The sequence below is a fragment of the Rhea pennata genome, chromosome 7 (assembly GCF_028389875.1).
Source record: "Rhea pennata isolate bPtePen1 chromosome 7, bPtePen1.pri, whole genome shotgun sequence".
In the NCBI taxonomy this organism is placed as follows: domain Eukaryota; kingdom Metazoa; phylum Chordata; class Aves; order Rheiformes; family Rheidae; genus Rhea; species Rhea pennata.
Genome location: NC_084669.1, coordinates 17765265 through 17778619, shown reverse-complemented (window position 1 = coordinate 17778619; position 13355 = coordinate 17765265). Strand labels below are relative to the sequence as shown.

The following is a 13355-nucleotide window of genomic DNA, read 5'->3' as shown; positions in this document are numbered from 1 at the left end:
CACAGATGCTTGAGTTCATTGTACCTGGAAGGGGAATCTGGCATGACTTTTTGTGAGAAATCTTTCGTTTGTAATTTACTTGGTCATACGTGCAAGCGCTGACATTTTGACATGCTAAAATAATCTTTTTTTGTTTGTTTGTTTTATGAAAAGCCTGCTTGATCTGTTGATTTTCCTTTAAAAATCCTAAGCTATTTATTGTAATTCCATTCCATCTGTGATAGACCATTATCTATCTTTCTAACATTGGATAATGAGTATGTATTTTTTTTTTTTTAACTTAAGTTGGTTTAACTTTGTTTTTTTAGGAGGTTGGTTTGTCTATCAACAGAGAAATGAAGTTCATAACAATTGTGGAATTGAAATATATTACCAGACAGATATGCAGAGCACCTCTGAGAATATGTTTTTGGAGCTCTTTTGTCAAATTATCTCAGAACCATGCTTCAATACTTTGCGCACCAAGGAACAATTAGGTAAGTTTTCACAGAGTTGGTGGTGACTGTGTGTACATACACAAGTGCACTTATGAGTAGACATGATGAGATATTCTTTCCCTGCTTAGTGAATGCCATTTAAAGTACACTTGGTAAACACAAATTTTAACTACTGATGACTCAGAAGAATATTACTGTTCGCATATGCTAAATTGAGAAGAAGCAAGCATAATTTTAAGATCATATGAGAAGTACCTAAAATCAAGTCTATTAAAAAAACAGGGGAGGAGAATCAATGCAGAAAATTTCATATCTGCAGTTGTAAAAATGGGGAGATTAGGTCAGTTTCTTAAATTTTAAGAAATGTTTTGAAAGAATTAGTAACAGTTAACTCTTTCCTACTTGCAGTCCTACTTTCAGTTGCACTAGAGGGTTCACAAGCCCTAACCTAGGAATACTCCTTTATGGATAATGGTAAGCTGCAATGTTGACCAAGTCCTAAACTTTGAGCTTATTAAGAATTCAGCTGTTCACCAAAAAGTGCAAATAATCATCGCCTGAACTAGTAAGACTGAAAACTAATAAAGTTATTTCAAATATGATAACAGCAGAGATAGAGACTTTGCATGACAATTTGCGTGACTGAGATATTAAGGAATACAATTTTTAAAAAAGAATGAGCAGGAGAACAGGAAAGCAAGAGAATAAGAAGGGAGGTTACCTTGTAAATATATACCCTAATATCCAGGAGTCCTATTTAAATTCTCAATATGATGACTAAAAGGAAAAAGAGTATGAATACCATTATGGTTACTACCAGAAAAATCAGACAGATTAGTCTTTTGTGAGCAACAAGCAGTGAGCCACCATATATAGCATAGGGATTTTAACTCTCTAGATGCTTGTGGAAATAGAGCAGGACCCAGGTTATTTAGCAGATTTGTTCTAACATTTTTGGAATGTGTTGCTGGCAGGTTTCATGCAGAAGCTGGACATAGCAGCTAAAGCATGAGAGAAAGGGAAAGACCAACAAGGAAGAACTATTTGAGTGTATTTGAGCTAACATGGTGTGACTGCAGAATTATGGAGTTCACAACTCTCAGGAGAGAAGGCAGCAGTAATACAAGCAGCCTTCAAAAAACTCAGTAGAACTGTTATTAAGATCTGTGAGAAGGCTAAGGAAAAAAGGAGTTCAAGAATTAGCAGTCTATTAAACACCAGAGGAAGTAACACAGACTCATTCGATAAATATTTTAGCAGTAAGGAAAGGACCAAGGAAAAGAAAATTTGTCAATAGTGTGAAAAGGTCAATGTTTCAGGAAAGTGGGGTTTTTTTTGTTTTTTTTTTTTTCACTTAAAATATCAAGAGTGACGAGGTAGTTTCAAAATAAATACCAGTGATCAAAGTCCAGAGGCTCACCTTTAATAGGAAAAGAACAGATTAAAAATTATTCGGGTAAGTTAAAAGATTTTAAATAGTTTAGGCATGATGAACTCTAGATGATGGAATCCTGGAACCGGGACTGTTAAAACTGAGAATTTGCAGAGGATTGGTGAGGTACTAAAAAATTAAAGGAAGTTGAACGTTATACTTATCCTTGAAAAAGGAAAGAGAGAAAAGAACATGAAATTTCCAGATCAGTCAGCTTAATTCTAATTCATGGAAAAATGTAGAACAAATTCTAAATATATAGGGGAGAACTGAAAAATGGTTCCTGGACAAAAACAGGTCAAACTAACTTCATTTTTTTTATACAGAGTTTGATGTCATATGTCTAGCTTTTAATAGTGTGAGAGTCGCAAAACGTTCTCAGGCAAGCTCAGAGCAAGATAGTCCAGATGGAACTGCTACATGTCTTGTTGAAGGCTGTTTGGAAAGTTCTGACTGGAGATTTGTTAAGAACAATTCATTAGAAAAATAGTGTCCTACAGAGCTATCTTGTGATCTAATACTACTTAGTATTTTTATAAAAAAAAAAATTGGATGATAGGTGTGAATATACTTACTAAATCGTGAGATAATACTAAGCTAGGAAAGACTGCAAGTGTGTGGGAGGGCAGAACTAGAATTTGAAATTAGTTTGACATTTTGGAGACATGACTTGAATGAAGAAAAGGTGCTGTTCAGTAGGAACGATTTTGCAGGAATAATCAACTGCACAGACACAAGATGAGGAGCAAGTAGCTAGGTAGCACTTATACTGAAAACAGTCTATAGGGAACAGTGCATCAGATGCAGATTGGGAATCAACAGTGTCAGGCTGCTGTGGAAAAGGCATGCTGGGATGGGATATATAAAAGGGAGCTTCCAAAGATGCACAAAATAATCTTTCTGTACTGTTCAGGTAAGGCTTTTGAACACAAGAACATGAAGGAATGATCAGAGCACTTTAAAACATCATTTAGAAGACTGAAATGTAGTGGTTTTGTTTTTAAAGGGGGAATAGGATTGAAGAAAGGTTCAAGTACTCATATTTGCAAAAGTTACAACAAAAAGGAAGAATATTTTAGTCAATAAAATGAGAAATTTATTTGCTGCTCTTATATTGCAGCAAAGAATTCAGATTAAACATTAATCATAATAATTAAACATTATTAGAAAATAATAGTAAAGTTTCTAATGTCTAGGGTAGTGGAGCACTAGAATATAGCCTATTTTCTGGTTGTTCAATGCTGATGACAAATTTCCTTTTGTTCTTTCTTATTCTACTTCATCTGCTTCTCACTCCTCCCATCAACTGATAATTTACATCAAAGAAATAGAGGAAAGAAGTTTTTAAAAAATAAAGTAGCATGTTTTGAAACACTGCATTATTTCATTCATAATGCAAAATTATATCTAGTATAAAATTGTATTCCTAACAAACATGCCATGCTTGGCAAACTCAATATTGAAACAAGGGTGTTGTTGTTGTTTTAAACCATAGAATCGCAGAATCAGTAAGGTTGGAAGGGACCTCTGGAGATCGTCAAGTCCAACCTCACTGCTCAGCAGGGTCACCTAGAGCATGTTAGATGATCTGTGACTATTTTTGTTTTGCCAAGGTTATATTGTGTTCAGTGGTCCACGTCGGGCAAATGGCGTACAAGGACTACGATTTATTATCCAATCTGAAAAGCCACCACACTATTTAGAAAGCAGAGTTGAAGCATTCTTAAAAACTATGGAAAAGTGCATAGAAGATATGTCGGAAGAGGCCTTCCAAAAACACATCCAAGCTTTAGCAATTCGTCGTCTAGACAAACCAAAGAAGTTGTCTGCAGAATGTGCTAAATACTGGGGAGAAATAATTTCCCAGCAGTATAACTTTGACAGAGGTAAGAAAAATTATAATTATTTTAAAGATAAAGATTTTTATTTTGTTCACTATTTGCTTTATTTAAAAAAGGTTTTCTACAAGAAAAAACCAATTTGATACTTGAATTTTAGTAGCACAAAAAAAATTCCCATTTCTGTTTTAGGTATAGATCAGCTTTGCATCACATTTTCATGTCTCAGCTCTTATTCACAGCTGTAATTTTCGATCTTCCATGCATAATAAGCTTCCTACGTAAAAGTCATTTTGTATCCTATAACTTCTCCTTTGCTTTCCATACACAGTATTGGCTTTTCACAATAGCGAATACAGTCTTTTTTGTAGGCAGTGACTAACTGTGAACAGCTTTAATAATGAAGAATTTTGAGTTGTCATCTAGTTTGGTCTCAAGAGAATGAGAGCTACTGACAAGATGATTTCATGCCTGAGTATGAGAGGTGGTGTAAAAACTCTTACCCCCCTCAAAATTTTGAGGATTTTGTTTTGTTTTGTTTTGTTCTCCCTTACTTGGACCTATATCTTTCCAGAATTTCTTACTGCTAGCTGAGGCCAGATCTTCTTATGTAAATCCCACCCATCTTACTATTTCTCTTGACTTCTGTAACTTTATTTCCCATTTACCTACTAGTAATTTTATTCCATTAAATGATTCTAATATGTCTAGAATTGTCAAAATCAGAAATTCATGTCCTGGCCATAGGAAGTAGAGAATTTGTTTCCATGTTTTTACTTTTTTTTTTTTTAATTAGTATTATTATTACTGCTGTTTCACTTCACAAATCTTAAAACATTCTTCCGAATACAATCTTCAGTTCCAGTCATTTTGCCAGTTTTTTGAATTTTCTTTCTGTAGAACTTGATATGAATTTATTTCAGCTTGTCTCAGTGACCTATTAACTGCGTACTTGCTCCAACATGTTTCTTTCTTGCATGGCCAGAATAAAAATGTTCCCACTTACGCAAGTCATATTATTTGATTAGTTTTATTACAATGTAATTTATATGATGTGATGTAGCCACAGAGACACATTATCCCCAGATGCCTTAAAGGTGATTCTCCCTTATCATGTACGCTATATAACTAGTTGCTGTTCCTTACAAAAGAACTTCCTTAAAAGTCTTTATGCAGTAGTGTGCAGTGCAATTAGTATTCTTCAAATATATATTTTTTAGTAAGTCCAATCAGATGAACATACTTTGTGTGTTATTTTCCTAAGCTTCCAATGACACTTTCAGTGATGCAGTAGTAGCTTGTAAGTTCAGAATGAAAAGCATATCATTTGCAATCAATTGCAGCATCTGGATTTGGAAGAAAAATACTTTCAAATAAGTAGTGTGCTAATAACCAGCTATGATTTGCAGACTTAAAAAAAATTTTTTTTTTTACTGTTGTTGTACAGATAACATTGAAGTGGCTTATCTAAAGACCCTGACCAAGGATGATATCATACAATTCTACAAGGTAAGTTAGTCATGTAGTTGAAGTATTATTCAGAAAGAGATGTATATTTTACTAGGTATTACTTATGTGAACTGTGAGATCATATATTTAGGCTTGTTGTAGGTAGGTAATAGAATTGAAGCACATACCTTAATAATCATTTTGTTTATTGGATCTTCCTTAGTTTAATGGGAACTAGCATACTGCAAGGATTTTTTTTTCTTCTTATCAGCTGTTCTCTTCTTGTCTCATTTATCTTCTGTTTGTGAATAGAAATTATGTTTCTGTATGACTTTCTGACCCAGTTTAGCCAAGATTGCAGATTTATTCTTTTTTCTTTTCTCTGAACCAGTAAATGATTCAGCGTATTTTGTCTGCAGGAACTGTGAATTAAAAAGATATTTTTAAATCTTTCTGCACTGTAAATCAATACATTTCTCGTTCCTGTTATGCAGAACAAAGGAACAACATAATGATGCAATAATCATATATTGCAGCTCAGCATGAAATTGTTAAATGGATGTCTAATATGAGCAGTTGAAATACTGGGGCGGGCAGGGGAGATAGCTCACTTAAAAAAAATAATAATAATTGGCCCTCATTCTTTCTATTTTGCACCAAATTTCAAATACAGTGATAATTCAGAGTTGTTGCAAAGTGTGTATGTTGTTTGACTACCTCTGGAGCAGTTCAGGGGAATATTCAAGGGAACACTGAGGAAAAATACTGTGGCTGCCTTTTGAGCTTATTATAGAAAAAATTCTACCTATGAAGAAGCATGGTGTGTGTGGGTGTGCATATATTATATGCACTCCCACATATGTGTGTGTGTATTAATATGCACACATATAGTAACGGTGCATATATACACATAGAGTTCTATGTATATATACGTGTGTGTGTGTGTATATATGTATATATATGTGTGTGCGTGTGTAGTCGTGTGTGTGTGAATGTCTTCAAAATGGTTTCTCTTCCGTTCTGTTACTTTGTCCTTTTTCACTAGCCAGGGTCATTCTCATATACTTTCTGTTTTAATCTGAGATTTAATTTTCCTGTTAAAACTGATTACTACTTAAATGGCACAGTGAATACAAATGTTTTTCAGAGTGTGATAGCATAGGGTAAGATGTGCAGCAGATATAAACTTAGTAAATAGAATTTCAGTAGCTGTTTAATAACTGATAATTTGAACAAGTATGCACATACTGTTTTGTTATATATATGTGTGTGTATGTATATACATATATATATGTATATGCTAATGTAAATAACATGATATCCAGTGTTGCGGAGCAGAAATAATTGGCTGGATGGATGAACTGGTCCAGCTGTGTTTAATATTTATGTTCAGGGTGATGTGCTTCCAAAAGGCTAGTAGGGTTTGGAAACTGCAGAGATTTTGGTTACATACCTGATATTGCAACGATTAATTTCTATTATTTCTGTGTGTGCGTGTGCACGCGTACCAAATGCTACATGAATCTGTTAGGCAACTTGGTTCTAAAATGATTCAAATAACTGTATGAGTGACCTTTAATATTTTAAGGGACATTCCAAAATTCACCCTCATTTTAAAACATATATTAAAATCTAATTGCTGTCATCCGTTTACTGTTTTATAAACATAATCTATGAATGTTACCTCACACCTGAAAGAATTCATAATGTTGTCTGCTGTAGGTGCTGTTAGCAATAGATGCTCCCAGAAGACACAAAGTATCAGTACATGTCCTTGCAAGGGAAATGGATTCCTGTAAGTGTTGTACTGAATATAGTATTTAATCAATTCCTGTTCAAGCAGTCATAGTTAAAGACAGCCATGTTATATAGTATAAATACAATGCACTGCATATATACATTTTAGAGGAAAGAAATACTTCTTTATAGGTTTTCTTCACATGGATGCTTCAAAATTTTGATTGATATTTGTAGTGAAGTTTTTTAGCGTTCCTGAAATATTAAAATGATATAACTTAAAAGGCAGTGCTTCTTTTATCAGAATTTTATCAATATAATGTTTTTTTTCCTGAGAAACAGTGAATGTCTGCAAGTTATTATTCAAGCACCTTCAAAAAAGAAAAAAAAACTTCTAAGAGTATCAAATATATTTAAACTTAGAAAGTCAGAGTTTATTTAGGCTTTATTTCCAAGCAATCTAGATTATACCATGTTACTCCATTCTAGAATTCAAGAAGGAAAACGTTAAAAATGTTTATGTTTTAATGTAAATAAACTAAGAGGAAAAACTTCTATGATGTTTTGTGCAGCTTTTTCACTAGTTTATAATGAACTTAAATTCCAGTGCGTAACTTATTGTAAAATCAATGATGGTAAAGGTTTGTCTGTAGCATAGAAAGAAGCAGATACTTGTGCACCTGTCAAGAGACTCTCTTCAGTGTCAGCATGACTGATTTTATGGTACCATGGAAGTCATAATTCTGCAGTTGTGTAAGGAAGACTTATTTTATAATATCTGACCAGTTTTCATGACTGATCGTAGCTGAGCAGAAATAGCTCTAATACTTTGCCTAACTAGAGAAAACATTTTAAAATGTAAAAACTAAATTCCCAGAACAGCTTGTGCTTGGAATGATGACTTCCTGAGACAAGAGTGAGTATGGGAGACAGCCTAGCAACTGCTAACTCTACAAATGTTATAGCCAGGTATTCTGTCCTGCTGTCTCCACATATTCCCCAGTTCCAAAGCATTTGATCTGGTGTGTGGCCTCTTTCCTGCCATCACAAGGAATTGGGTACTTTCATGCATTTCCAATGAATCGTAATAAGCATTCTTGGAAACAAGTGCAGGTGCTCAGCCTCTAAAGAATAATAATAGAGAAACTTGAGAATGGAAGTAAAAGGAAGGCTTAACTCCCAAGACCAGGACTTCTGTGGGACAGGTGGGCAGAATGCAAGGAAAAGTTTGGGGTGGTCTGGAGTTAGGGAATTAATGGGAACAGACGGGGAAGGTTTAAGGTTTCTAAAGACGGTTTGGTTCATGGAGTATCCCACCTTGCCTTCATAGGTGAATCCTACCAGAAAATTCTGGTACAATTCTAGAAACTGTTGAGAATACAGATGTGCTATTCTTGCATTGCCTTTGTTGCATATACTATGGGCATTTACTACTGTTCACATAATTTGTACTGAAAAACAGTGGAAGTATTCATTGCTCAGTGAATTAACAGTTTCTTATTCCTACGTTTTCTTTATGTGCAAATAAACTGAATAAAAGCCACTACTCCTCAACATGTGGTCTCAAGTCAAATCTTGGATTAGTCTGTTTGAATTTCTAAAGACAACTGTAGAGGTCAAAGTCAAATCTTCAGAAAATGTTATTTATAGATATAAAATTAATAATCTGTTCTTACTGTACGTATCTGTCTTATAAGAGAAAGAGTTCATATGTATAAGATACTAATTAAATTATGGTCCTAAATTAATTTTGATAATGTTAAATAGGCCCTGTTGTTGGAGAATTTCCATGCCAAAATGATGTGAACCTGGCGCCAGCACCACCACTACCACAGGTAAAACTGTAGTAGCATTAAAGGAGCTGTAGTAGCATTAAAGAAAAGATTATAGGGAGAAAGTACAAACTTCTTGAAATTCATACTGGTGCAGGTTGATGTTTCAGCTTCTTTACATGTGTGTTGTTATCCTCAATAATGGCAGCTTCATTCCTGATCTTTTTTTTTCTTTTTAGCTTGAATAGTCTCTCTTTTGTTCCTATTATTCCACTGAAATAAAAGCTAATGAAAGTAGGCAACTCTACTGAGTGAGTACCTACAGTATGGAATAAAGTGAAGATAATTATTGTATGAAAATACTGAGTGTATATGTATTACATGCGACGAGAAGGCTGTGTATGCATCAACAAATTTATCATCTTTGAGGGAGGAAAAAAAAAAGGCAGGCCTTTATCCTAAGGCCTGAAATACTAATGCAAATTCTTGTCGTTGTGTTACCTGTGGAGGAAGCAATTTACCAACTTCTATTCATACAAGTATTACAAATTTCACTGTGACGCCTTTTGTGCAAGTAGCAATAAGGGTCCTTACGGAACCTTAAATGAACTTGCTTAAAGAAGGATGGTAACATTTGTCCCAGTAAGTAATTACCTACTTCTTCCTTTTTTAAAAAATGTTATTTTGAAATAATCACAGCGGAAGTATAATAGCTCATCAAATTGCTATTGTTTTTATGATCTCAACTCTGGCATTCAAAGGATAGCTGATATGTTCTGAAATAGAATTCATAAATGAAAAGACAAAGTAGTTGAGCTCTGCATTCACTGAATACTTGCCATTATTAATAATGCAATCACTGCATTATAGATGCTGTTTCAAATTATCCAGCGTAACTACAAAACCATGTACTTCATAAGCAATAAAACTATATTTTAGAAGATTCTGTGATAATGAATGTGAACCACTTATATTGCAGAAACAAGAACAAGAAAGATATGTTTGTGTGTGGCTGTAGCAAAAGTTAAAACTTAGTGAGGATTTTTCCACTTTTTTGGTTCAAGATACTGAGCAGACTTTTTCTTGCATACGCTTCTTTGCAGCCAAGCGTGATTGAAAATATGACAGAATTCAAGCGCAGTCTGCCACTCTTTCCACTGGTGAAACCACATATCAATTTCATGGCTGCAAAACTGTGAAGAACCCCCAATGGATGAAGAAATGCAAATGATTAGTACTGACATGGTTTTAAGGGATTTCATGATGAACAAAATTATTAAAGATTATTAGGATAAATGGTTCTGTGCATTATGCAAATCCCAAATATGTTCTTGGTTCATTCAACATTAACTGTGTGTTAGGGTTAGAGAGTATAGAAAAATCGGTTGTGGTCACGTGTCATTTATATTAAAGAAAACCTGTTGAAAACCAAAATCAACTGAAACTATAAAAAACTTGTAGATGCAGTATATTTTTAAAATAGTATATCCCTTTAAGTTTTCATTTTGATAAAAGAAGCCTCCAGAATAAAAAATTCTGCTTATAATATCCCTATCATTCCTGAAAAACACTATTTAGTAGCCCAATAATAATCTTATTGGGGGGCAAAAGGAGGAGAAAAGTAGGTCCTTTGGAGTTTGGGGTCAACAGTTTTTCATAAAAAGAGACACTTTCACATTTTTGAAAAGTGACATGTTGAATGATACTTTTTTAATTGATCCTTAGTGTAATCAACATATTTTCTATTTAAGTTTTATGAAGACCAATGGGAGAGAAAAGGAAATTTGACAACACAGTAATAAGTGAGGGAATTGTCTTAACAAGGGTAACTGAGATACTGGCATGATTTTAATCTTTCTATACAAACTTTGAGATATTTTATATTCAAACTGGTAAAATGCTGGAAACGCTTTGTTAGTCCATCTGATTTCTGTTACCAGAAGTGTTGTCCTAGTCTCTTGATGTTGTAAACATCCTGTTCAGTTTGTCAGGGTTACTCTGAGCTGCTGCCATTTGGTATATAAAATACTTTATTTGATGTCATTCTTATTTTCCGTTGCTCATACATTATGAAAGTTCTCCATCAGTACATTTTGCCTTTTCTATTAGGTCTCAGCCAGCAAAGCACTTACTAGTGCAAATAACTTTACGCGTGCTTTAGTTCTTAAGAACAGATGAAGTCAAATACAGGGCCCTTTAGTGAATCAGTGGGGTTCTTGGGGTGCGTCTGTACGGGCCCCGTTTGCCCCTGCAGCAGGCGCTGGAGACGCTGCAGTCCCCCCTGGCTGGCGGTACTGCTGCAGCACGGTACTTGCTTCAGGTTACATCACAAGATGTTGGTTCCCAGTTCTTTTAAGAAGGCTGTGCGAAACGGAGGAGGATCAAGAATTATGCTGAAATATTATATACCTATATATTTCATAATTTAGTAAAAATGGTAAAACAATACATTATGTCTCGTCTTCACTGAGCTGCTCACTTCTGCAGATTATTGTTCTGCTTGAGACAGCAAATCAGGATAAAGTCTTCAAATAGAAACAGGTAAGGGGGCATCTAAGTAATTAATAACCTCTTTTACATATTAATGCATATAATTAAGTGTCATTATTCAGACAGGGCAGGATATGCAAAGTACTGAAGATATAAAACGTGCTCATGTGAGCCCTTGCTACCAGCAGTGTTGCTGAGAGTTTGCCTTCTATTAAAAGAACCTGAAACTAAGCGCCCAGATCCTACGTGCATGTTGTGTTACCTCCAGATCCTGATATCTTCCGTAGGGCTGTTCTTGTCATTCAAATCAGTATTCTCAATTAAACTGATCCTGAAGCCAATTTAAATGGGCACTTGACAGGATTAGGGCTTTACTTTGTTTTTTAACAAGAGTCTGTTTTAACTGAGTAAATACAGTGCATTTAAAAATTGTTTCAAAGGCTTGAAACAATTGAACAGCTCTCTAATAAATTTGATGCTAGTTTGTGATGTAACCTGTTGTCAGTGAAGGCCACTAACATCTTTTGTAGCCTAAGGAAAAAAATATAGTATAAACAAAAACAGTATTGGGGTCTCTGCTCACCACATTTTTCATGGATCCTTTACATGTAATGGGCTTTTTACTCTCTAGCATTTGCTTTTGTTTATAATTTTCTTTTAGTAAAAATGTTTGTATTATATATATATTAAAGGTTTTGACAACATATTATAAAAATATATATTTTGGGGCTTAGTATTTAAACATACCACTCTTATGGTGAATAAAATGCTCAGTCATGTGTAAAAATAAATATATATATATTCATGAAAGTACGATAAACTCTAATTTTAACAAATTATAAGAATAAATTGGAAGAACGGTGTATTTAACACAAACTCACAAATCGTGTTTTCCAGAGGAAAAATGTAGAATTTTAAAATTCTGTGAGTGGATGTGGAAACCCATGTTTTACTTGCTTTTAAGTGTTCTCCAGCATTTTACTGTTTCTGAGTTTGATATAGCAGTAAATTTTGATAAACTCAGGCATACTAATGGGTTCATTTTAATGGATCCAAAGCTGCAGTGTCTCCAAGCAATAAAAAAAATACCTAGAATACACTGTAAGTCAATTTTAGTGCTTGTTAATTAGTTTATGTAAGAAACCATAAATTATTATTACATAACTGTAATTTTTGCAAGTGCTATTTTGAGCAGTTTATGTGGAATTGGGTGCATGTGACACAGCCAGTATGACAGAGTGCTAGAGTTATTCTGTTTACAATAAACAATCTGAATTTAACTTTGGAGTTCTTAATTTGTTTCATTTTAACTTTTTGCATACTGGTAATGTTACATCTATCAGCCTGTGCATCTTTTTTGTTATTATTCTTATATAGTAATCGTGAATTGCTAAGATACAGTTGCTTGGACTTGTTAGGCTGGATAGGACTGCTGAAAAGTGTTTCTGTTCACTTCTCGGGAAGTTTCGGGGGACAGGTGCTTCCCCATGTGACATCCCGCATCTTGTAGACAGATCAGCTTTGTTGCTGAGTGTATGAGAATTTTATAAAATAAAGTGAGACAGGACTTTTTTTAATTATCAAATCTGAAATTGTAAATTCAGAGCATCCCTGCAGCCTAACTTAAACTTACTCAGTGCAGCTTTACAGTGTTTGCTTTTGAGAAATTATTTTTTCTGGTAGTTTTCTTTGTTTTATGCATACCACAAGATTACTTTCAGAAAGCTTAGAAATAAATATGGTTGTTAGGACAGTCAGTAGTGTGAACTCTGGCAGCCTAAAATTATAAATCAACCTGCATTTTTGCTGTTGTAATGGGGCTTCTTGAAGCAGCATCTTACTTTTGGCAAGGTAAAAAGAGAAAGGTTTTGTCCCTGGCATTGGGAGGAGTGGTTGGAAATCTCAGCAGAGGAATAAAATGCCCGGCATGCACAATGAGGAAATGATTTATCCCTAAGATTAGGGCTCTCTTTCTCCCCTCTGATTGTTAGGGATAGTGTAAATCTTGAAACATTGGCTTTATTATCTTTTGCAAAAAATCAGGCTACCCAGATTTACTTAGTCAGATTGTCATTGCTAGCCATAGTGATAGCTGAACTCTTTCAGGATGTTGCTTAAGTAAGTGCTTAGACTTTAACAGTCTTGCAGATAATGTGTTCCACAACGTTGTGTGGAAAAAAGCATTACAGATCTTTCTAAA

The 13355-nt window shown here is 34.4% G+C and overlaps 1 protein-coding gene across 3 annotated transcripts in view; it reads left to right on the top strand.

The window, feature by feature from the left end:
* Positions 1-12435, top strand: part of IDE (insulin degrading enzyme) — a 68692-nt gene extending 56257 nt beyond the window's left edge. For all 3 annotated transcript variants that reach the window (XM_062580602.1, XM_062580599.1, XM_062580600.1), the window contains exons 20-25: positions 309-476; positions 3483-3755; positions 5155-5216; positions 6879-6951; positions 8661-8728; positions 9769-12435. In XM_062580602.1, the coding sequence (XP_062436586.1) occupies positions 309-476; positions 3483-3755; positions 5155-5216; positions 6879-6951; positions 8661-8728; positions 9769-9864 (740 nt within the window). In that variant the 3' untranslated portion in view covers positions 9865-12435. The remainder of the gene's footprint in view (positions 1-308; positions 477-3482; positions 3756-5154; positions 5217-6878; positions 6952-8660; positions 8729-9768) is intronic.
* Positions 12436-13355: the final 920 nt, after the last annotated feature.